The sequence below is a fragment of the Syzygium oleosum genome, unplaced genomic scaffold (assembly GCF_021117445.2).
Source record: "Syzygium oleosum isolate NSW1041296 unplaced genomic scaffold, Sole_v2.1 Sole_v2.18, whole genome shotgun sequence".
NCBI classification, from domain to species: domain Eukaryota; kingdom Viridiplantae; phylum Streptophyta; class Magnoliopsida; order Myrtales; family Myrtaceae; genus Syzygium; species Syzygium oleosum.
Genome location: NW_026607502.1, coordinates 8,491,324 through 8,514,777, shown reverse-complemented (window position 1 = coordinate 8,514,777; position 23,454 = coordinate 8,491,324). Strand labels below are relative to the sequence as shown.

At 35.5% G+C, this 23,454-nt stretch overlaps 1 protein-coding gene across 2 annotated transcripts; it reads right to left on the bottom strand.

Moving 5' to 3' along the window:
* Positions 1–9,124: 9,124 nt before the first annotated feature.
* LOC115689434 (UDP-arabinose 4-epimerase 1-like) lies at positions 9,125–17,925 on the bottom strand. Of its 2 annotated transcripts, none has more exons than XM_030615461.2 (11): positions 17,658–17,925; positions 16,652–16,831; positions 15,527–15,651; positions 14,960–15,073; positions 14,757–14,864; positions 14,172–14,263; positions 11,305–11,446; positions 11,097–11,191; positions 10,355–10,484; positions 10,051–10,195; positions 9,125–9,606 (listed from the first exon to the last, which is right to left on the bottom strand). In XM_030615461.2, exons 2-11 carry the CDS (start codon positions 16,716–16,718, stop codon positions 9,368–9,370), a joined length of 1,257 nt encoding a protein of 418 aa, XP_030471321.2. In that variant the 5' UTR covers positions 16,719–16,831; positions 17,658–17,925; the 3' UTR covers positions 9,125–9,367. The 2 variants fall into 2 exon arrangements, with proteins under 2 accessions (XP_030471321.2, XP_056175632.1); XM_056319657.1 differs by having other exon boundaries at positions 15,527–15,653; positions 16,696–16,831.
* Positions 17,926–23,454: the final 5,529 nt, after the last annotated feature.

The window sequence follows — 23,454 nt, the reverse complement described above, 5'->3', positions numbered from 1 at the left end:
CAATGGCTCCTCTCCTCCTCTCAATAGATAAGATGCTCCTCAATTTATTTCAACACCCTTGAGACATGGAGACATAATGAAAGTATGTGGAATTGATGTTGTTTTTTTTGCGGGTTAAAGCTTTTTCAAGAGCAAAAAGCTCCGAGGATCCGAAATTCGCGATGTTTAGTTTGAGATTAAGTCATCAATGCCCTAGAATCGTATCCGAGAGACGAAAGGACGATTTGATATTGTAATAAGAGATTGTACTCCATTTACTAAACCATTTACTAAAACTAATATAATTTGATATACATTTTCTTATACTAACATATGCTAGCACAGAGGGCGGACCATGTATTTAATTTTCCATATTGATTAACTTTTATAGCGTTGAAATGCTTGTGACCGCTAATTTCACGTTGTATATCTAAAATTAAGAAATTGCATACCTCCCCAATAGCATGGAAAACGGGCCAACAATCAGCGTGTTGAGCCTCCAACATGCAAGACATTCAAGATATGCGATTATACACTTTTTGACTTCAATGCAAGAAATATTCATGAATGTAATTTTTTCCAAATAATGAAGCCGGTTTGATCAGAATCGAAATTTTGAATATTTTTTATTCTAAAAACACAAAATGAAAGTATTAACATACATTGGACCTCGGTTCATAGATTGACAGTCCTCGAGGTCGCCACCTCTCAAGTCTATCAGACCGATCCCCTCGGCTCATGGACAGGACTTCGCCGGTAATTTAATAGGGCTTCTAATCAAAATGCATATTTTTCAGCAACATTATCGACCCCTATTTCTAAAACGAGATTTAATCTTAAGAGAGCTTCGCCTATAACATGCAGTTTTATTAGTTATTTAAGAACGGAAGACCGGAATGCTTACCTTGCCTGACGGAGCGTGGACACCTGCAAGAGATCCGCCGCACATGAAGAGAACTTTCAAGTGGGCTTGAACTGAAAGCGAAAGGGCAATCCTTCCCAAGGCCACTAAAGATGCTGGGAAATGCTAGAAACACTCTTTAAAAGTGCTAGAAATACCTTGAAAAACTGTAATGGCACAATGGGGCTCTGCCGGGTCAAATCGACCCACCCGAATCAAAGAAATCGGGTCACTAGCCCGCCGATCAGACCAAGTGCTGGCCGCGAGGCCTGCTCGCGCTGGGCTAGGCCTCCATGCTACTAGGCGACAACTCGAAAAGCATGGGGCCAGGCATATATGCTCGCTCGACGGAGGCCCAACAAGCGATCGCCCGGTGAGTGCCTTGGCTTCGGCCTATGATGGGCCACGCTTGGCCCAACGACTTGCGGGCACGACCAGGCGATGGCTCAATACCAACTGGGCGCCGGCACAATACCTGGTCAAACGTCACGATATCTCCCTCAACAAAACTTTGTTCGGAATGATTCTCAAAGCAATAGAAAGTTTACGAGCAGATCTACATGAACTCATCACTTGATCTGCAAAAATTGTAATTTTGCCGATCTCCTTGTGATCCGAAGTCATGGTTAAAAGTCGCAATATCCAACCATCCGGTCATACGACTTGGGCAAATTTGGCATTGCCCCTCTCAGCAGTCAGCACGATCTAATTGTACCCTTCCATCAGTCTTAATGAGGTTCACGACTTAAGTGCGAAATTTGGTCAAAACCTTGGTCAAAGTTAGGTATCTACCACTGCCATTCTTTGTGTTGGCGTTTGAATCCGAGAACACCAGTACAAAGACAACAATTAACACCTAATTTTTGGCAGGAGCCCCTTTTTTTCCTAATGAAGGGGCATGATGATGATGCTACAAAAGAGAATGACAAGTTGACAACATACAAAGCAGACAAGACGAATCCAATCTTGTGGGAATAATCACATTGGGAGGATTCCAACTCATTACTAAGGGGGAAGCCATTCACAAATGGGGAATTCACTCCTCATGAAGCCTAAAGATCACGATTCTATAAGGAAAAACAAAGTCTAGGACGATTCTCTCCGGTCCTAGTTTGCGGAGTGGGAATCCACTCCAAAGACCAAAGATGCCCTGATCGACACACGGTCATGCAGCTTAAAGCTGTCACAAAATGATATAGTATTCAATGTTGACACATAGTCGTGCAATCTACATTCATTCAAGTTAAAGTCGATGCAGGGTCATGAATTACTCCTGGGGCTGACGTGCAGTCACACAGAACCCAAATTGCTCTATATTTTACAGAGGAGAAAGCCAATCCTAACAATTTTTAAGTGCTAACACATACAGTCTAGTTCGATCTCTCTTAGACTTCCGAGTCTAGTTCCATATTTAAGACCTAGCTTAAGAGTTTAGGCTTTCAAGTTTAATCTTTCAGACCTTAGAGTCTAGTTCAACCTTTAAAACCTAGCTCGACCTTTTAGACTTAAGGCTGCGTTAGATCGTCTGGATTTTTAACCAAGATAGCATTGGATAAGATAAGATATGAAATTTATGGATTTTACTATCTTTTATCCACAGTTTGGTGAATTGCAGTAATAAAGTCGGATATTTTCATATATTATCATGTCCATTATTTGGTATTTATGATATATTAGTGTAAATGAACCTAAAAATGCACAAACGGAGATTGTAAAAATCTCTCGTAATTGGCCAAATCTAGTAAGAAAGAGAAAATATGATCATTCACTTTTGCAATTATGAAAATTATAGTGCTATGACTCTCTCGCTATTTTTGTGAAACTTCAACATGAACCTCGCAGGAAAAAGGAGTTTCGACTCTCTTGTTGCTTTCGTGGATTTTTGACGTGAATCAGAGAGCTACGAAGAAGAAGCTTCGCCTCTCTCACCATTTCCGTGAAGCTTTGATGTGAACTAAAAAACTACAAAGGATTCGTGAAATTTCAACGTGAACCAAATATATTGAGGAGAAGGAGATGAGGAGGGTATGGCTTTTTCATCAATTTCATTGCCCCTCATTCCTCAAGAATTAGAAAGATCTTTTTCAAGTTTGGATTTATTCATTTAAAATCTAGGTTCTACTTCATTTTTATTTACTTATATTTTTATTATTTTCTATCTCTATTCCCTTCCATCTTTCCTTAATTTTGTCAAATAATAAACCAAACTATTATGCCTAAAATATTTAATAATATAGATACTAAGGCAGCGAATGATAACCATTCTGTTCCGGAATGAGTTCCTGAAACAGAAATAGATTTTTTTATTTCTGGTTTCAGGATGAGTTTCTGATAAAAGAAACCCGTTTGATAACGATCAAAAATTTCTATTTCTGGAACAGAAACCTGTTTGATAATAGCACAAAATTTCTATTTCCTGAAACAAAAACCCGTTTGATAAACAACACAAAATTCTATTTCCAGGAACAAAAATCCATTTTTTAAAAAATGGAATAAAAATAATTAGAAAATCCAAAAAATTCATAAAAATCTCAAAAAAATTCAAAAAATCCAAAAAAATAGAAAAATTCTAGAAAAATTCATCACAATTTCCAAAAAATAAAAAAAAATCAGATTTTTCTAGAAAATAGGAAATTTGTTGAATTTTTTCAAAAAAAAATCAAAAAATCAAAAATTTCAAAACTTCATAGAATGACTTAAAAGACCTGTGGCCACCCACTTTTAGTGAAACTTAAATTTTTTTAAGTGGCCAAAAAAAAATTAAAAAATCAAAAATTTCAAAAATTCACAGAATAGTTTAGAATACATGTGGCCACCCACTTTGAGTGAAATTTAAATTTTTTAAGGTGCCTAAAAAAATTCAAAAACTCAAAAATTTCAAAACTTCACAGAATAGCTTAGAATACTTGTGGCCACCCACTTTGAGTGAAATTTTAATTTTTTTAGGTGAAAAAAAAGCAAAAAATAAAAAAATTCAAAACTTCATACAATGACTTAGAATATCTGTGGCCACCCACTTTGAGTGAAATTTAAATTTTTTTAGGTGCCGAAAAAAAAATAAAAACATAAAAAAATCAAAAATTTTAAAAATTCACAGAATGACTTAGAATGCCTCTAGCCACCCACTTTGAGTGCAATTTAATTTTTTTAGGTGCCCAAATGGTATTTTTTATTTTTAAATTATTTTCGGCACCTAAAAAAAATTAAATTTGACTCAAAGTGGATGGCCACATGTATTCAAAGCCATTCTATGAAGTTTTGAAATTTTTGATTTTTTTTCTTTTTTTTGGCAACTAAAAATATAAAATTTCATTCAAAGTTGGTGGCCACAGGTATTCTAAGCCATTCTGTGAAGTTTTGAAATTTTTGTTTTTTTGCTTATTTTTATTTTTTTCGGCACCTAAAAAATTAAATTTCCTCAAATTATTTCAAATTTAGTTTGAAATTTTATTTTTATTTTTTCGCACCTAAAAAATTTAAATTTTGCTCAAAGTTGATGGCCACAGTATTCTAAGCCATTATGTGAAGTTTTAAAATTTTTAATTTTTTGCTTTTTTTTTTATTTTTTTAGGCACCTAAAAAAATAAAATTTCTCTCAAAGTGGGTGGCCACAGGTATTTTAAGCCATTTGTGAAGTTTTGAAATTTTTGCTTTTTTTCTTATTTTTATTTGTTTTGGCATCTAAAAAAAATTAAATTTCGCTCAAAGTGGGTGGCCACAGGTATTCTACGCCATTCTCAAAAGTTTTGAAATTTTTTATTTTTTTTTTTTTTTTCGACACATAAAAAATTTAAATTTCACTCAAAGTGGATGGCCACGGATTCTAAGCCATTCGTGAAGTTTTGAAATTTTTATTTTTTGCTTTTCTTAATTTTTTCGCATCTAAAAAAATTAAATTTCGCTCAAATTGGGTGACCACATATATTCTAAGACATTCTGTCAAGTTTTTAAATTTTAGATTTTTTGATTATTTTTTATTTTTTTTGGCATCTAAAAAAAATTAAATTTCGCTCAAAGTGGGTGGCCATAGGTATTCTAAGCCATTTTGTGAAATTTTGAAATTTTTGATTTTTTTATTTTTTATTTTATTTTTTTCGGCATCTAAAAAAATTTAAATTTCGTTCAAAGTGGGTAGCCACAGATTTTAAACCATTATGTGAAGTTTTGAAATTTTTGATTTTTTGCTTTTTTTTCCCACCTCAAAGATCGTGGCTTCCAGATGAACATGTGTTTTAAAGAAAGAGTTCTCTCAGAAATGATTCTCATTTTTGGTCTAGAAATAGAAAACCAACTTTTTTTTGGTTCTGATTTCTAGTTCAGAATCGGTTCTGGAACAAAAACTTGTCCCAGAAATAGAAAAATGAAATTGCGTTAACAAACGGGTTTCTGGTCCAAAACTGATTCTGGGAACAAAAAACCAGTTCTTGACAGAACCAGAATGGTTATCATGCGGTCCCTAAATGTATACACACAGAAAATATATATTATAGAGTATAAAGAAATAAAAATATATAAATAAAAATAGCAATAAATAAAAATGAAAATGATTTTTTTTTGCTAGTTTGGATTTTGTTTTTAATATTAGATTCAAATTTTTTATTATTTAAGAAATTTATCATTCAAGAAAAATATCTTTTATACCACAAATATAAGAAATCATATCCAATTTTATCTCATATTTCCCATATCCAGGCTATATCCCTTTATAACCAATTTTATCCTGACTTGGGCATGAATCAAACACAGAATATGTTAAATGTTATCATATTCTGACTTATATCTTAACTGCCAAACGTAACCTAAGAGTCTAATTCCACCATCTAGACCTCAAAGTCTAATTCAACCTTTGACACCTTAGGTGCTTTGAAAACCATTAGTTCGTCAGAACCTGGTTTTGTTCCTGAATCGAGCTTGGACCAAAAACCCGTTTGGTAACGCAATTTCATTTTTCTATTTCCGGACAAGTTTTCTTCCAAAATCGATTAAACCGAAATGAGAACCAAAAAAAGTTGGTTTTTCATTTCCGGAACAAAAGTGAGAACCATTTCGAGGAATTCATTTTCTTCAACACACATATTCATATGGAAGTCACGATAATTGAGGTGAGAAAAAAAAGCAAAAATCAAAAACTTCAAAACTTAACAGAATGGTTTAGAATCATGGCTCCCACTTTCGATGAAATTTAAATTTTTTAGGTACGAAAAAAATAAATAAAAATAAATAAAAATAAAAAATTTCAAAATTTCACAAAATGGCTTAGAAAACCTATGGCCACCCACTTTGAGCAAAATTTAATTTTTTTAGTTGCCAAAAAAAATAATAAATAATAAAAAATTCTAAAATTTAAAAACTTCACAAAATATCTTAGAATACCTGTGCTACCCAATTTGAGCGAAATTTTATTTTTTAGGTGCTAAAAAAATAAAAAAAAAAAAAAAAATCAAAAATTTCAAAACTTCACGAATGGCTTAGAATACTTGTGGCCATCCACTTTGAGTGAAATTTAAATTTTTTAGGTGCCGAAAAAAATAAAAAATTTCAAAACTTCACGAATAGCTTAAAATACCTGGCACCCACTTTGAGTGAAATTTAAATTTTTTTATATGCCAAAAAAATAAAAATAAGCAAAAAGTAAAAATTTCAAAACTTTACTGAGAATGGCTTAAAATACCTGTGGCCACCCACTTTGAGCGAAATTTTATTTTTTAGTTGCCGAAAAAATAAAAAATAAAAAAAAAAAAAGAAAAAATTTCAAAACTTCACAAAATGGCTTAGAATACCTATGGCCATCCACTTTAAGCGAAATTTAAATTTTTTTAGGTGCCGAAAAAAATAAAAAAATAAAAAAATAAAAAAACTTCACATAATTGCTTAGAATACATGTGGCCACCCACTTTGAGTGAAATTTAATTTTTTTAGGTGTCGAAAAAAAAAATAAAATTAAGCAAAAAAGAAAAATTTTCAAAACTTCACAGAGTGGCTTAGAATACATGTGGCCATCCACTTTGAGTGAAATTTAATTTTCTTTAGGAACCAAAAAAAAAATCAAAAATACCATTTGGGCATCTAAAAAAAATTAAATTTTACTCAAAGTGGGTGGCTAGAGGTATTGTAAGTCATTCTGTGAAGTTTTGAAATTTTGATATTTTATGTTTTTTTCACCTAAAAAATTTAAATTTCACTCAAAGTGGATGGCCACATGTATTCTAAGTCATTCAGTGAAGTTTTGAAATTATTGATTTTTTTTTTTTCACCTCCAAAATTAAAATTTCACTCAAAGTGGGTGGCCACGGTATTCTAAGCCATTCTGTGAAGTTTTGAAATTTTTAATTTTTTAAATTTTTTTGGGTATCTCAAAAAAATTAAAATTTACTCAAAAAGTGGGTGGCCACAGGTATTCTAAGCCATTTTGTGAAATTTGGAAATTTTTTTTTATATTTTTTGGGCACCTCAAAAATTTAAATTTTACTCAAAGTGGGTGGCTACAAGTATTCTAAGCAATTCAGTGAAGTTTTGAAATTTTTGATTTCTTGATTTTTTTAAAAAATTCAACAAATTTCCTATTTTCCCGAAATCTGAATTTTTTTATTTTCTTGACATTTTGATGATTTTTCTGGAATTTTTCAATTTTTGGGATTTTCTGATTTTTTTTTGAGATTTTTATGAATTTTTCAGATTTTTTAATTATTTTTATTCCATTTCTAAAAAAATGGATTTCTGTTCCTGGAAATAGAATTTTCTGTTGTTTATCAAACGGGTTTTTGTTTCAGGAAATAGAAATTTTGTGCTGTTATCAAACGGGTTTCTGTTCTAGAAATAGAAATTTTTGGTCGTTATCAAACGGGTTTTTTTTCTCAGAAACTCATCCAGGAACCAGAAATAGAAAAATCTATTTACGTTCTCATTCGAACAAAATGGTTATCAACCCTTAGAGTCTAGTTCAACCTTTAAAATCTCCTAGTTTAGCTCGAGTTTTTCGACCTCAAGACATTTAAAACATCACAATCTAGTTCAATCTTTTAGACCTCAGTGTCTAATTCGATCTTTAAGACCTCACAGTCTAGTCCAACCTTTTCTACCTTGGAATCTAGTTCCATCTTTAAGACCTCAGAGTCTAATCTTTATCTTTAAGACCTCAGAGTCAAGTTCCGCCTTCAAAAACTTAAAAGAGTCTAGTTCAGCTTTCAAGCCACAGAGCTTAGTGCAACCTTTGGGACTTCACAGTCTAATTCAATTTTTAAGACCTCGGAGGTTAAATCCACCTTTTAAGTGTGATAATCGGTCTCTGAGCATTATCATGAGGGTTATATATCTGGTATGAAATATTTTTTTAAGCTATAATTAATCCCATGTACATGTATGAGCCGGTTATAGTCCTACTCGCTTCCCTGAAGTGAGGCAATATCTCCACGTGAGATAGCAAATGCTCAAGGCACAATTTGGTATGAGGTGTTTGCTCATGACAGCTCGAACATGCATTCAAAGCAAGTTCAATTGATGCATCCAATCAATTTCGATTACGCATTCATATGACATTCAAACAACATAGAATGAATTCAATCTAACCGATATGTACAAAATACGTCGTTATAAAGTCAAAATGCTTTTAGAAATTATGTGCATTTTTAGGCTAGTGTAACGACTCTTTTACATCTTAGATCCGAAGTAGGCTATTAGAATTCTTGTTCTCAAATTGCCTAACCTTATTTCAAAAGCGTCATTCAAAAATTTAATATCGAAACGTGTCTTCACATAAATTTCAAATATTTCATTCGTAAATTCGATCGATTAGACTTAATTCATCCTATTTTGTCTGAATCATCTAAATGTGTAATTGAAATCGATTGGATTCATCCATTGAACTTGCTTTGAATGCATGTTCGAGCGAGCATATTCGAGCTATGTCATGAGCAAAACTCTAAACAAATTGTGCCTTGAGCATTTGCTATATCGTGTGGAGAGATTTCTCGACTTCAGAGAAACCAGTAGAACTATGATCGGCTCATACACGTACAAGCAATTAATTATAGCTTAAAAAAACATTTCATACCAAATATATAACCCTCGTGATAATGCTTATAGAGGTAGCTACACGGGTCACCTCTCCTCACCTTTTTTATGGATCGTATCATTCTTTGATATAAATAAGGAGCATTCTTGATGATATCTTACCTGTGTGTGTGTGTGTGTATGTGTGAGAGAGAGAGAGAGAGAGAGAGAGAGAGAGAGAGGGCAGGACAATACTTGTAGACTGTAAGGAGGGCCTGCTTCCTTATTTAAACTCTGTTTACAATACATGCAAAGAATGAGCTGCTTCTTCCTGTAATTAACCCAATATATAGAAAACGAAGGGTATCAAATCTACCCTCACTTCCCAACCCCTTCCTTCTAACTTCTGTGATGGCGCAAATCGAATATCAAGTGGAGTCAGCACTTCATGGCAGGGGTTGTGTTAGTTTACTAATATCGACTCTCGCATATGATGCTTCAAGCAGCCATTCTAGAAGTTCCATACCCGTTGCGGTGCGACTTTTGCCATCTCCATGCTATACCCAAGCTCTCTTGAAGATCGGTGTATTTCGCCGTCCAATTTAGCTCGACCTTGATCTTGGTGGGGTCACTATACACTTCTGCATAATCACCAGGCCTTCGTGGCAGGTAATCAACTTTGATGTCCACTCCAGTTGCCTTCTTGCAAGCATCCACAAATTCCTTCACTGATCTACCTGTTTACATAAATTCCAACATATCTATGATACGTGAAAGCATAAGCAGATACATCTGTTCCTTCTCACAAAGCATAGACAGATAAATTTCTGGCATATCTAAGTTCTTCATCTGTTCATTCTCACAAACAGTTACATGTGTTTTTATCTTCTACCTTCTCAAGAAAGTGACTCGAAATTCTGTCAATCCACATATATCTTATTTTATCAATAATATTTCTCATTGCATGAAGGTTTTTATCACTGATAAAAGGTACTCGTAAAATTTTATTTTTCGAAATAAAGTAGTTCGAAAGCATAAAAACAAATTTTCTACTTTCCCAGAGTTCGCTTCTCAAGGGATGCCACCAAAGCAAAATCAGCTCTCTAAATTTTCGACAAATACTAAAACAAGAAAATGGAAAGTTGCCTCTTATCAAAAGAATCAAATTCATTTCCCCATACCTTTGCCAGTGCCGACATTGTATATTCCTACATTCTTGGGACTTGCTTTTTCAAGAGCTTTCACATGAGCATCAACTAGATCAGTGACATCAATATAGTCCCTGACACAAGTACCATCCGGCGTGCTATAGTCCGTTCCTTTAACCTGCGAAAACCAAAAACTTCAGATTGGCAAATGCTGTGTCCTATCTCCTAACCACTCAGAAAAGAAAGCAAAAACAAAAGAGCCTTACTGCCAAGCTTAATACCAGTAAAGAATAGTGCAAAATTGGACACAAACAATAAAACCCCAAAATCATCGTACCTTCAACCCAGGAATGATCCTGCGGGCAGCATCAAAACAGGCACCTGATATTCGTCCATGCTCACGTAATTCAGGTCGTGGTGCTTCTCCCAGTCTTCCGTCAGGGTCTGACCCAATCACATTGAAGTACCTGGGAAGTATTCACCCAGTAAACATTTAGAAAAAAAAATTTGTCAGAACTATCAAAACACAATACTATCATGTACTGAAGATTCTATATCCGTATTACTCTAGCAGAGATAATCCCACAATGAATTGAGTAAACAGTATCGCACTGTTAAAAATATTTTCAGGTCAGCCAATGCTGCAACATGAAAATCATAGATCAATCAACAAGCAACACTTTTCAAAATGGGGACTTCCCCACCAAGAATTGCATGTGTACAACATAGATGGCAATCATAATCTACAATACTGTGACAACTTTACAGAAAACTGACTGGCATATTCCATAAAGAGATATATCACAAAATAAGTATTGACTATTGAGTATGAGAATACCATTTCCATAATAAAAACATTGTAACTAAACATAAGTGTTTGATTTCGACAAATTAAAATTAGTCTCGGTAAGAGAAAAATATATAAGAGCAACAAAACGACTTAGATAAGGTCATCTAAATTCAAAGCAACCAAATTGATAAAAAAAATTAACCTAGCAAATCGAAATACATGATAACATTATCATGATTACTGTCTTAATTTTATTCAACCAAATGCGTGTTACATGTACAAGACATACCTTAGTATCATGATAGCCATGCCAGAATTTTTAGAAAAATCAAGAATGATATCTTCTGCCATCTTTTTGGCCTTTCCATAAGGATTAATTGGTACCTGAACTTACACCACAAATACAATGCGGTCAGCCCCAGTAGAAAAAGAACATATCAAGAAGCATGGAAAGACATATATTCAGGTAAAGAGTTGCAACAAGTGACAACTTTCACCTGCGGAGTGTTCTCGGTAATAGGCATCGTCTTAGGCTCTCCATAAGTTGCACACGTGCTAGAATATATCAAGGTCTTGACACCATGCGCAGCCATAGCTTCTAATACTACCAATGTATTTGATGTTATGTTATGGTAATACCTGCCAAGATCATTAAATGATGATTTCAAGCCACAAAAGCAATTTCAGCTCATCAGAACAAATGAAAAACAAGGAATGAGCACTTAGTTTAAAACGGCCAAGATAGAAATATGCAATTTCGGGAAAATATAAATTATGATCACTGAACTATAGTGCACTTAGCAATCAAAAAACTAAACTTCGACTCCAATCAACAAATGGTACTAAACTTCCATTTCTTTGCAATTGATGCAGCTTAATACGAGTGAACCAATTTTCCAAGTATTGACATGGACGCTCATGGTGCTGACATGGACTCCAAGTGATTGAAATCAAAGTTAAGTAACTAATTGCAAATCGCACAAAGTTAAGTAACTAATTGCAAATCGCGCAGACTTCAATAACTGCTGATTGAATCACCCTTGCAAACTGTCAAGGTCTAACTTAAAAAATATATATTCACAACACTATTCTCTAACAGCCTAAACTTTTTATAGAGACAATTATGCGATCCACTTTAGTTTGATAGCTTATAAATATATGGGTCTCCCTTTTTTATACGTCATGATTTTCTACATATTCTTTCACCAACACTTATCAGGTTTAAATGCTTTAAGGCCCTCATCATCCTGTCAATTTTCCTGTAAAGAAGTCTTAAGATGTAAGACATATACGCACTTTCTCTAATAGCTTAAAGTTTTAGAGAAAACAATTGCAGAGTCAAATCTAATGCTAACAGAATATAGCATTTCACGTACATAGACATATTAAGAAGTAGCATGTTAGTGTTAAAGGTATCGGAAAGTTTCTCATCCTAACATTTTTAATTTTATGTAATAAGTGTAATAATTCACAAAAATTTAAACTTTAAAACATCTTTTAAAAGTATCTCACTTCTTTACCCACAAGCTGGCCGAAACCTACTTAGACCTTCACAACTATGCACAGGAGGAAATTTACAACAAGCAGCCACGGCCCCAATATCAAATAGAACCCTTGTTCACAGTTGAACTTACAAGCATACTTGAAGGATACTTTTAATTTTTAAAATCAAAATTAAAAAGTCACAAACCTTTAGAAAGTGATATTAATAATTTGGTGCTGAATCCGAATTCAGTAACTTAGAGAATCAGTCACAATTGGCAAGATAGGGAGCACATCATCAATTGACTAAAGAGGGTCAAAGAATCAACCTTTTATTCACATTCATCAATTAAAAACTCATATGCACCCAATGCCAGCTGGATGAATGCAACTCCAAATATGTTACGTACTCCAAAGTCCTACTTGAGTATACTATCTTTAGAATTTTAAGAGGGATAATGGAAGACATGCTCGATCATCCTTCATTTTCAATGACATAGAGCACACCATCCAAATGTTGAACACTAAGATGGATGAAGTACGTCGGAACATCTTAAGAACACCATGGATGATGGACAGCCCATCTCTCATTTCAAAATGGTAAAGGACAAATTTTCAGTGCAACTATGTAACTTAATTTTTTGATACACGATGATTAGACAAGAGAGGTATGGGATCCATCAAAAATACTTATGGCATCATGCACCTAAGCTGGTATACTACGTGTCCCATGAAAAGGCCACCCTATGTACAATAACATGCATCCAAGTTTTAATAACTAGACATAGGTCGTTTGCCAACCAATCAACGTATCTTTCTTCCACAAGTGTAAGAAAGTTCAAGTAGAGCGAAGAGTAGGAAGATTGTAAAGAACCAGTCGTCATACTCATACCCAGTATAATCAGGCCAGTTATTGAGGAAGGTTTTAGATAACTAAAAGTTTGCCATTCATGGTGGGTAACAAATTAGCGAGATAAGCTCCGAGAAATACTGCAATGTTGCTGGAAAATCCACTGCTCCAGCAACTGCAATAGTGTTTTGCTTGGTATAGAATTCCACTAGAAAGGAACGACACATCGCCATACAAAGAGGAATTTTTGCCATGGCGGGTCAGACATGAAACTACGATTTACTTCTGAGGAAATCCTGTGAATTTGGCGTCCCATGGTAAAAAATAAAAGTGGCGATATAAAATGATAATCATGACGATTAGAGTATATTAAAGCCTCAGACGAATGAGAATGCAGAGTACTTCTAACCATAATAACAAGCAAACTATCAAAACTTTCATCTTGTCAAACAGACGTGTCAGAAGAATAAGTAACTCCCAATCAAACTTTTCATCTTGTTGAACAGACATGTGAGAAGAATAAGTATCTATCAATCAGTTAAGAGTTAAATGCCAAAGCCAAACCATGCTGGCTAAATACCTACGAGCAGCAGAATGCAAAGCCAAACCATGCTGGCTGAATACCTAAGAGCAGCAGAATGCGGAACGGAACAGAATAGATAAGTGCACTACTATGACCTTTCCACACAGAAGCCTATACAGTCTCAAACTAAAAGGCAAAAAAATCGCAATGTATTGCATGTAGATGAAATAACAAACTAAACATGGTTGTTGCCTGTGTAATTCCTAATCCTTAATATTTGAAGCCTGGTCTAATCCAATGTAGACAGAACATATTTGTACTCAATTAGTGTCCTCGTTCTTACCATTTTGCGTTAAACCATTTACTATTCAGTTCACATCAGCAAAGCAAAGGGCGGATCTGACATACTACTTATACTGAAAGACCTATATGCAGACTCACAATAAATTTAGGCACCAATTTTAAGTGATATGTTTAAAGGCCCAATATATACCAGAAAAGAAACATACCTCAGAGGCTCTAGCGTGCTTTCTCCAACATATGCTACAGCAGCAAAATGCATCACGGCATCAAATGCATTTTCTGAAAATATTTTGTTGACCTAATGGCAAATCAAAGAAAACAATCCAAAGCAAATTTGCAAATAACAACGTTGCTTATTTGGGAGGGGATTTTGCATCCAACTAATGGTTTCTCCTGGCAAATATTTGGTTTGGCAGATAAGTTAGGCATGGGCTTCGGCTGAAGCCAAACACATGAAGCTGGAAACCCAGCTTCAGACTTTTAATTTGAGGGTTTATTTTCATAAAACAGTGTAAATACAAAAGATTTTATATACAAATAATCTTAGTCATTATAATTGCAAATATATATGTTTCGTTCAAAATTTGAGATTGAGTAGCTCAATGTTATTCACAGTAAAACAAAGTCGTTCATTAGTTAAAAGTCAAATGCTAAACATTTTTTCTTGATAGAACTAATATCAAATGTAGAAGCCATAGGCAAAGCCCAAAAGCCTCAAGCCACCCTAACCCCTTGAAGTATCCCGACAAAAGAATCAACAAATAGAATAGATTATTGTGCATTAAGGATACACTTTTTGCATCCCCCAAATCTGCATAGATAAATTGCAGCCTTCCAGGCTCTGGAAACAGTTCCTGCAAAATCTTTACGGCAGCAAGATTTCCCCGAGAGAGATTATCCTGTGAGAAGACAATGTTTCTTGATGCTCAGTACACAAAAGGAGAAAAGACCAAATGATCCGAACTAGAGATACAGATACTAGGAAGTTACATACCACTATGGTCACACGATACGATTCCTTTAAAAGCCGCAATGCTGCATGAGAACCAATATAACCCGCCCCTCCAGTCACTAAGACATGGGTCACTCCCTGCTCATGAATGGAGAACTACAAGGGAGATGACAAAAACAGATAATAGAAGTTAGACATCAAGTTTGATACTTTTAATCCTAGCAAAATGACACTCTTGGTGAGGAAAAGCTTGCTGCTTGCATAATTAGACATAGAGGAAAGTGCGATGCAATAAGTCAGCCACATGAACAGTTATTTTATTGCATCGCATCCACAACTATGCTTGTGGGTGTTTCTTTATCACCCCCTTGGGTAACTTACATTTTTTTTCCATCTGAGTCCACATGGGGTAATGTGTTAGAGAGGGCAGGTATGCAGGATGAATTAAGAAGCCATTACAATAACAGGAGATTAACAATGTACTATTCTTTTGTCAATTTGTCGGTATGGTAAAGGGTGTTAGGAAGGGCAGGCATGCAGGAGAATTTATAAGTCATTAAAATCATAGAGGTCAACAAGTACTGTTCTTAACATGTTGTAAGTAATTACCCGGCTTGGTGTACTGAAATTTGGAGATTGCTTCAGCATTATAATGCATAATGCAGTAAGGGTAGCAGCCAAAATAATTTTCCCTACAAAATTGGTCTTCTTTTTTGGATCTGTATACTCCATGCCTGTATCAAATCAACATACCCATGCAAAGGAAGTTATTTCTCATTGATAAGCAACAAATAATATGTAATTAATGGAAAACAAAAGAATTATGACCAAATGCCATATTTTAACCCACAATTGGCGAAAGCTTTGTCAAAAAGATATAGAATCAAGTAGAAAACAAATGGACAAAGGAATGGATTTGGAAAATGAATGAACTGTGGGAAATCAAATGAAGACGGTCAAGATGTCCAATGTGTCCCATGAAAGAAGTATGAAAGAGAAGGAAGATGACTAGGAAGTAAAACTGCATTGTCTCTTGTCTGGCAACGGAATGAGCAGACCTCCCTACCAATCTAGCGTCTGCAGATAAAATCACAAACTCCCATAATCGTGAGAAGCAAAACGGTAGTTGACATTGCCAACTCCATTTCCACCCAATTCCTTCTATCAAGGTTACCTTAAATCATAAAATGGCAAGAATATAAGGGAAGTGGCTGAAATAATTGGTGTGCACCAACTTCTCAATGAGGAAAGGTACCTTTGGGGTACCTCTCTGCAATGTAAGTTGGTACATATCCCCATGTTATATTACTGAAAAGAAATTTCTTTTCCATTTTCAAGGATATTAGAATAATTTCTTGCCCAGGATCTTTCTGCATCCAAGAAGCAGTAATGGACAAAACTGCGATCCCAATAAAAGATTCAAATGTAAGTTTCCTAAATATGTTGACATTCTCGAAAGACGAATTCATCTGAACAAAGTACATACGTACTTTACATCACTAAATCAAAATACAAATATGTTTGTGCCTCTCTTCCCTAATTCTGAACTTTCAAAGCCCAGGTAAAAAGGAAAGAATAGATTTCAAGTTCAAAACATCAGAGCACAAAAATATAAGGGTTCATTCCAAAGCAGTAAAAAACATCAGATTGTTTCACACTAGAATGCAAACTGAATTTCATCCATTCAAATGAATGTTCAAATTGACTTGACCAGGGTACTGCATGAAAACTTACTTCCCATTCCCAATGACAGAGATCGGTTAGACCTGCCCTGATTTCTATTTCTGCCAATGTTTAGCATTTGAATGCGACCGTCTTAATCAATTAGCCGTCTATGTATAACGGACACGATGATTCAGTCTCTCAGCAGAAATAAGCAAGAATTAAACCTCCTCGATATGGTCCCCTTGCAACCTGTTGTAGCAAAACACCAAATAATATCAGTCATTTTGCAAAACAATGATGTTCCAACTGAAAAGCCATAGAAAACAAAATCATTAATGGCAGAATCTAGCAGGCCCCATCAAGTTCAAAGGGAGACAAAACTTTAGAATTTCTGAAATTATTATCAGAAGGATAGCATCAATCTGAAAACCCAAAATTTCATAGCTCCAACTGATAATTCACAACTTGTCCCGAGGGAATATGTGCTCGCGGACAAGCAGAAGAAGAGGTCAAAATCAGAATGTCGCAATCCAGCGACGCAACAGAGAACAAGCTCATCCCTAAAAGATGCTGAAAGTTACCAAAGATCAAACCGTTTCGAAAGCATGTTGTCGATTTCCGAAGGACTTCACTTTCAAAGATTCCAAAAATCAAACCATTTAGGAAGAAAATTCTCCAAAACCGAAGCACATCGAGATCGAGGACAAGACACGACGAGCATCAAGCATCTCGAATTCGCAAGATCCCACCCAGAAACGATCTCAAACCACGCGAATTACAGCAAAAGGTGAAAACCCGGAATTTTTTTCCCCCTCACACAACGGCGATCAACTCGTATCCTCGACGAAATCAGAGGGAAAAAAAATCACAGGACGAGAGCACGGCACAAACAAGGAAAACATCAGAAACACAGGAAGGGCAAGCCCGCGGCACAGTCACCGCAAATTATCATCTGGGTACCCGAAAAAAGGGCAAGGCGCAATAAATGCTTCACGGTCGCCCAAAAAACAGGACACGCAACGAAGGGAAAAAAAAACAGGACAAAGGAGGGAAGACGAGGGGGGGGTCGCCTCACCGTTTTCCGCGAGGGGATCGATCCGACAGTCAAGAGGAACGGGGAGCTTCCGGGCACGGAGCGAAGAGGGTCTCGGCGGGGCGAGGCTTATAAAGCCTTGGAACCGCACGAGCTTTGAGTACAGAGCACGACGGAGGAAGCAGGGAGGAGGAGATGCAGGGAAGGAAGGTCAAAGGTCGTAACGTAAGAGAGAGAAAGAGAGGGGAATGGTAAACAATGCGTTCGACGACAAGGCGAAGAGAGAGAGAGAGAGAGAGAGAGGGAGAGAGAGGGACGTAGACTGGTCTCGTGGGCGCATTTGAATCGCTGAACAAAGGAAAGAGAGAGAGAGAGAGAGAGTTGAAGTAGGCGGAGATTTCTCTGCGTTCATGTTGTTGTCGAGTGTGAAGAGGGAGGCCCCCCCCGGGGGAGGTGGGCGGGCGGTGTGGGGTGTGAAGGGTACAGAATATATTTTAAAAAAAAATTTGCCTTTAAATAAATTTTGGCTTAAAAAAAAAGGCCAAAAATAGAAGAAAAATAAAAAAATTAATATCACGAAAAACTCCAAATTGATGCACCTCTAACTAATTTACGCCTAACTAATTTTTTACTACCAAAATCATCAAACTGATATACTTGTGACAAATTCGTCATCTATTGAATTGGATTAATACCACGAAAAACCGCATACTAATAAATCTATGGCAACCTAAAGGGTAAAACTCTAAATCAGTACACCCGTCAACTGTCACGTGTCAACCAACCTAGCAATTTGACAGTAAAATTTAGCGGAAACTAATGAATAGTAAATTTGTCGCAGATATATATTAGTTTAGGGTTTTTAGAGATCAAAAAATTAGTTTTTGGTAAACTTGTCACAGGTGTATCGGTTTGGGAGTTTTTTATGGTATTAACCTAAAAGGAAAATAAGGTAGGTGCTGCTTTTTTTTCCTCTTTTTTTTTATAGAAATTTAATTCACTAGAGGATTCTGAACTTTATTGCATTTTCCGATTTAGTAACGAAGTCTTGATCTCAATCACCTAATTGATAGAACTGTTCCATTTCTAACAAAAAATGAACATATTATCCTATATCTCTAACCAAATATGAAACGACATATTATCATTGTGTCCGGGGCGTGTCACATTCCTCATGTTTTTGCGTTATTCGAGGCATCTCATCGGCTCACATGTTTGTTGAAGTATCTGAAAGTGACATATATGGAGCCGCGTTAACTTTCTGTCCAAAATTTGGACGGAAAGTGATCTGAATGTATTGATCCTGGCAAAAAAAAAAATGGAAGTTTAATGATAGGCAATTATCAATAAGGTGATTAAATTGAAAAATGCAACAATTAAATTTCGAAATGAGGAGAGTTTTCCTTATAAACAACCCTTCCCAAGAACATCCTATCACCCATCTACGGGTCTATACAGGCTTGCAAAAAGCTTGATAGTCCGTCTATCCATGATCAACTCAAAATGACAATCTCTTTATATAACTGGCAAAATACCCGATGGGCCTCCGGCGCCCACGTTCAGGTCCATCTAGGCTAAGCTCAAATCCTTGGTGCTCGTGCCCAATGACCCGGCATTTGAGCTCAAGTGCAAAAAGACCGCGCTTGGGACCCCGATGCTCGAGCTCCGGTCCCCGGCACTTAGGCCCAAGTCCACAAAAGGCTATGCCCGGGTCTATAGTTAATGAAACAGTCATTTCAAGAAAAATATTTAAAAAAAAATAGAATTTTTATTTTTCCTTTGCTTTTCTATCTTTTTCTTTTCTTATTTTATTTATTTTTCTTTTTGCTTCTTCCTCGGCCTGCGACTGCGACCGGCTACAGGCAAGGGACGAGCTCACGGGCGACCGGCCGATGAAGAAAGAAAAAGAAAAATAAAGAAAATAAAATTAAAAAAATTAAAAAATTCGAATTCTTTGGTAATTTTTTCCAAGGAAAATCAAATCAGATACCGCGTGGCGAAAAATATTTTCCAGTTCGTTTTTAGGTTTCAGCAAAATATCGAAAAATATTATCATGAAAAAAAATGACTTGACAGAAGAACTGTCGCACCTTTCACGAAACAAACGGAGCTTCGTCACATTTCTTTGCCTCGGGGCAAGATATTTGATGGCAACTTCCCCCCTTTGGTGCCACAAGCTGACAACGAATTACGCGCATGGAGCCTGGGCTGTTCCCTTTGGCGTGGACCCCGCAAAAAGGCTCTCGTGGGCCCCACGTCACTGGTGAAAACGTTGACGTGGTCGCCTGCATTTCGCCAATTCGCAAGTTCGCACCTGCAACTGCGGATCGCTACTGGTGATGCACTTTCTCCTGCTCCCTCCGTTTGGTCGATTTTTAAAAAATATTTTCTTAAATATAATGACTTGATAATTAGCGAATAACCAATGCATTCGTTATCGATAATAAATTATGTCTGAATATTTTCATAAACAATGAAAATATCTTTCGTTTATTCACTTTTGCAAAAAAACCTAATCGAGAAATATAAATAGAGCAAGCCCCATTTAAAATTAGAGTAGAAAGAGAAATAAAAATAGAAAATAAGAAATATTCCTACTTTGTGTGAACAGTCGAGAATAATTTTTTATTCACTACAATTTGAGAAACTTTTGGTCTAGCGATCAATATAATAAATGCACTCTTTTTCCACACGATCCTTTCATATAATTGCCCATCCTACTAACTCTTTATTTCTGATTTGATACGTAATCAGTAAGCGATAATTTGATGTTATCCTCCACCTAATGCATTAATATGCCCTGAGTATATCTTGATTTATATTTAAAGTTATGAAAAAATATATATATGCATGCACAGAATTTACAAATCAGCGATTATATATTTTTGAAAGGTTTCAGGATTTTATCGCAAAATAAAGGTCAAAGAGCGTGCTTGCAAGATTTGGGTAGAGTATAGAGCAAAAAGTAGGTTATTGCCTTTTATTTTGTGCAATCAAATAAGCCATTTACATGCTCGAGGAGTATATATCAGTAATTCCTTTTTTTTCTTATTATTTTTTTCGACTCGATGACGGTTGGATTTTTTATTTTATTAATGCTTTGTTTCTTTAACAATTAGTAACAACTTGCAAAGCATATGCCCTAAGTACACTCTTTTCCACATGATCCTTTCATTGACCATATAGCACTATACCTAACCTACTAACTTTTTGTTTCTAATAGAGATAATGACACAAATAATCCCTGAACTTTGATTGAATGTGCAATTTGATCCTTGAACTTTTAATTTGTTCAATATAGTCCAATGTTCAATGTGGTCCCTAAACTTTTAATTTGTTCAATGTAGTCTCTAAACTTTTGGTACATCTTCAATTTAATCCCTAAACTATATAAAAATATACAATATAGTATCTGAACTTGAATTAATTGAAGGATTACAATGAATATTTTTATAAAGTTTGGAGATTATATTGAACATGTACCAAAAGTTCATGCACCACATTGAACATTGGATTAAAGTTCATGAATTACATTGAACAAATTAAAAGTATAAGGACTAAATTATACATTGAGTCAAAATTTAGGAACTATTTGTGTCATTTTCCATTTCTAATATAATACGTCATGGTTAAGCAATAATTTGATATATTATCCTCCAACTTGGAGCGATGCATTATGATTGCACCCTTCTTTATTTAGTTTTTTTTTTTTGTAGCTTTATGAGCTTGATGATTGAGAAATAAAACTTATTAGAATATTCACAAATTGTTTAAAGGGGCATGCCCTTGCGTGTTCTAGTGGGGAAAAGTCAAATGGGATACTTTCAAGAGAAGGGTAGGGCCCCCAACTTCACATGAACTTCCCAATTCGAAATTCTTTTTTTTAACAAATTTTTTTTACGTTGATAAAAGAATATATTTTTTTTATTTTTATTCTGCTTTTTATTGATTCCTAGAAAGATGAGTTGCCCTCATTGCAAACCTGCCTCATTCTTAGTGGGACAACTCATGCATTTAGGTGCAAAGTGTGGCACCCGGTTAATGTGCCAATCAACCAAACATGTGCATCAAATTTCAATAATAGCACTCATGTATGAGCACCTAGTTTAATCAATGCCCTCCATGATGCACTTGATTAATTGGAAATGTTAATTCGAAGTAATTTATAGCTGGATGTCAAGTATGGAATTTCTCGACTAGTCGATTCCATGACAAGCACGAGTTTGGTATCGATATAGAGAATGCAAGACAATCTCTTTATCTTACTGGGAAAAAGCCCAACTCACATGTGTAGTATAAAATGTGCTTGAGTCGCCTTATCTTCGCACATCGATGAAATTAAAAGGTGGGTCTTTATAGGCCAATGGCTTTATGGATGTCAAGATTCGTCTAACATCACTAATGTCATCAAAAAGATAAGAATCTAAAAGGACTTAGCTAAAGTCACACCTATACCTAATTAATTAATGAGTTCATTCCATTAAAATCAATCCATGGATGGCGTTTCTAGGGTGGGGATGGAACAATGGTTTTAACACTTGACGTGGACGTTCAAATGAATAGAAAATTGGATTTTTTTCCACTCGATTTTATCCTTCATCTCCCTAATTTCTTTACGAAAATTTGTGAAGTCATTTGTATATAACTCTCCATCTATATAGTAGTTCCAATTCCAAAGGAATATTCTTCCTATTGGACTTAATCTGGTGCGCGAAAACGAACCTTACGACATCACGAGGTCCTACCCAATCACATAAATCAAAGCTTCCATTATTAGTCCTCCCTCGATGCTGACAAAATTTGGATTTGAATGCCGAAAACAGAGGGCCTCTAGCCTTCGTAGGCCTTTGAAATTTTTTCTATCTTTTTTTCCATGCTTATTACCGAACTTATCGTTGACTCCAAACTAGGGCCGCCCAACTTGTCCGGCTTCTTCTCTCCTTGCCTGCCTCAGTCAGCACCCTCCACATGCTTTGACTTCTCCAAAGCCAACCCATAATCATGATTAAGTCCTAATCCAGTGGAAAAAATGCCTAACTTAGATAACACACTCGAATTTTTTTTTCTTGGATTTGTTTCTAAGTTCCTCATCAAAAAGAGGGAAAGCAAGCTTCTCTACGAGGGCCTCCACTTCTACGAGAGGTAACAAACTTTACAGATGCATACATTAATTTAACGTGTCGGGACCGGCACGCCTCGCATCGTCACTTCTTCCTGTATCTTTGTCTTTCTCGGGAGAAGGCAATACTCTCTAATTATGTTACATCTAGGGGATTCCGAGGTCCGGATGAGGCTCTAGATGAAGCGGTTTAAGGTCTTGCTTCGGACCGATAATCATGATTAAGTCCTAATCCAGTGAAAAAATGCCTAACTTGGATAACACCCTCGAATATTGTTGTTTTCTCCCGTGTACTACTTGCCCTTCGTTTGTCAATTTCATTGTGCAATCTTTTGCGGACTTTCTTCATAAGATAATACAATGTGAGAGGGTGGACTTGGTACTTTAGATCCCAATGGGATATTTAGTTAGGGCTTTGCATATGGCATTATGCAAGTCAAAAGGATCTTAACCGATAGCGGAATAGTATGATGACCCGGTCCAAGTCGTCGTATGGACCAAAATCCGTAAAAGGAGTATTAAAGTAGTGATCTTTAAGACTTGAGGGGTCTGTTTGGTAACGTTTTTGTTCTTGGAAACAATTTTTGTCAAGAAATATTTTTTCCTATTTTTATTCCCTACACAAGTTTCTAAGTAGAAAAACGTGTTTGGTAACTGCGCAAAATTTCTATTTCCGAAATAAAAAAAGAACATAAATGCGTTTGGTACAATCCTAAAATT

What these genes read in the sequence shown, in the direction of transcription:
- LOC115689434 (XM_030615461.2), bottom strand. Translation starts at nt 16,718, where the DNA reads ATGCTAAACATTGGCAGAAATAGAAATCAGGGCAGGTCTAACCGATCT. An exon ending in TCTGTCATTGGGAATGGGAA is followed by an intron (nt 15,652 to 16,651) that starts GTAAGTTTTCAT and finishes GATTTGATACAG; the next exon opens with GCATGGAGTATACAGATCCA. An exon ending in GGATCATTCCTGGGTTGAAG is followed by an intron (nt 10,196 to 10,354) that starts GTACGATGATTT and finishes TGGTTTTCGCAG; the next exon opens with GTTAAAGGAACGGACTATAG.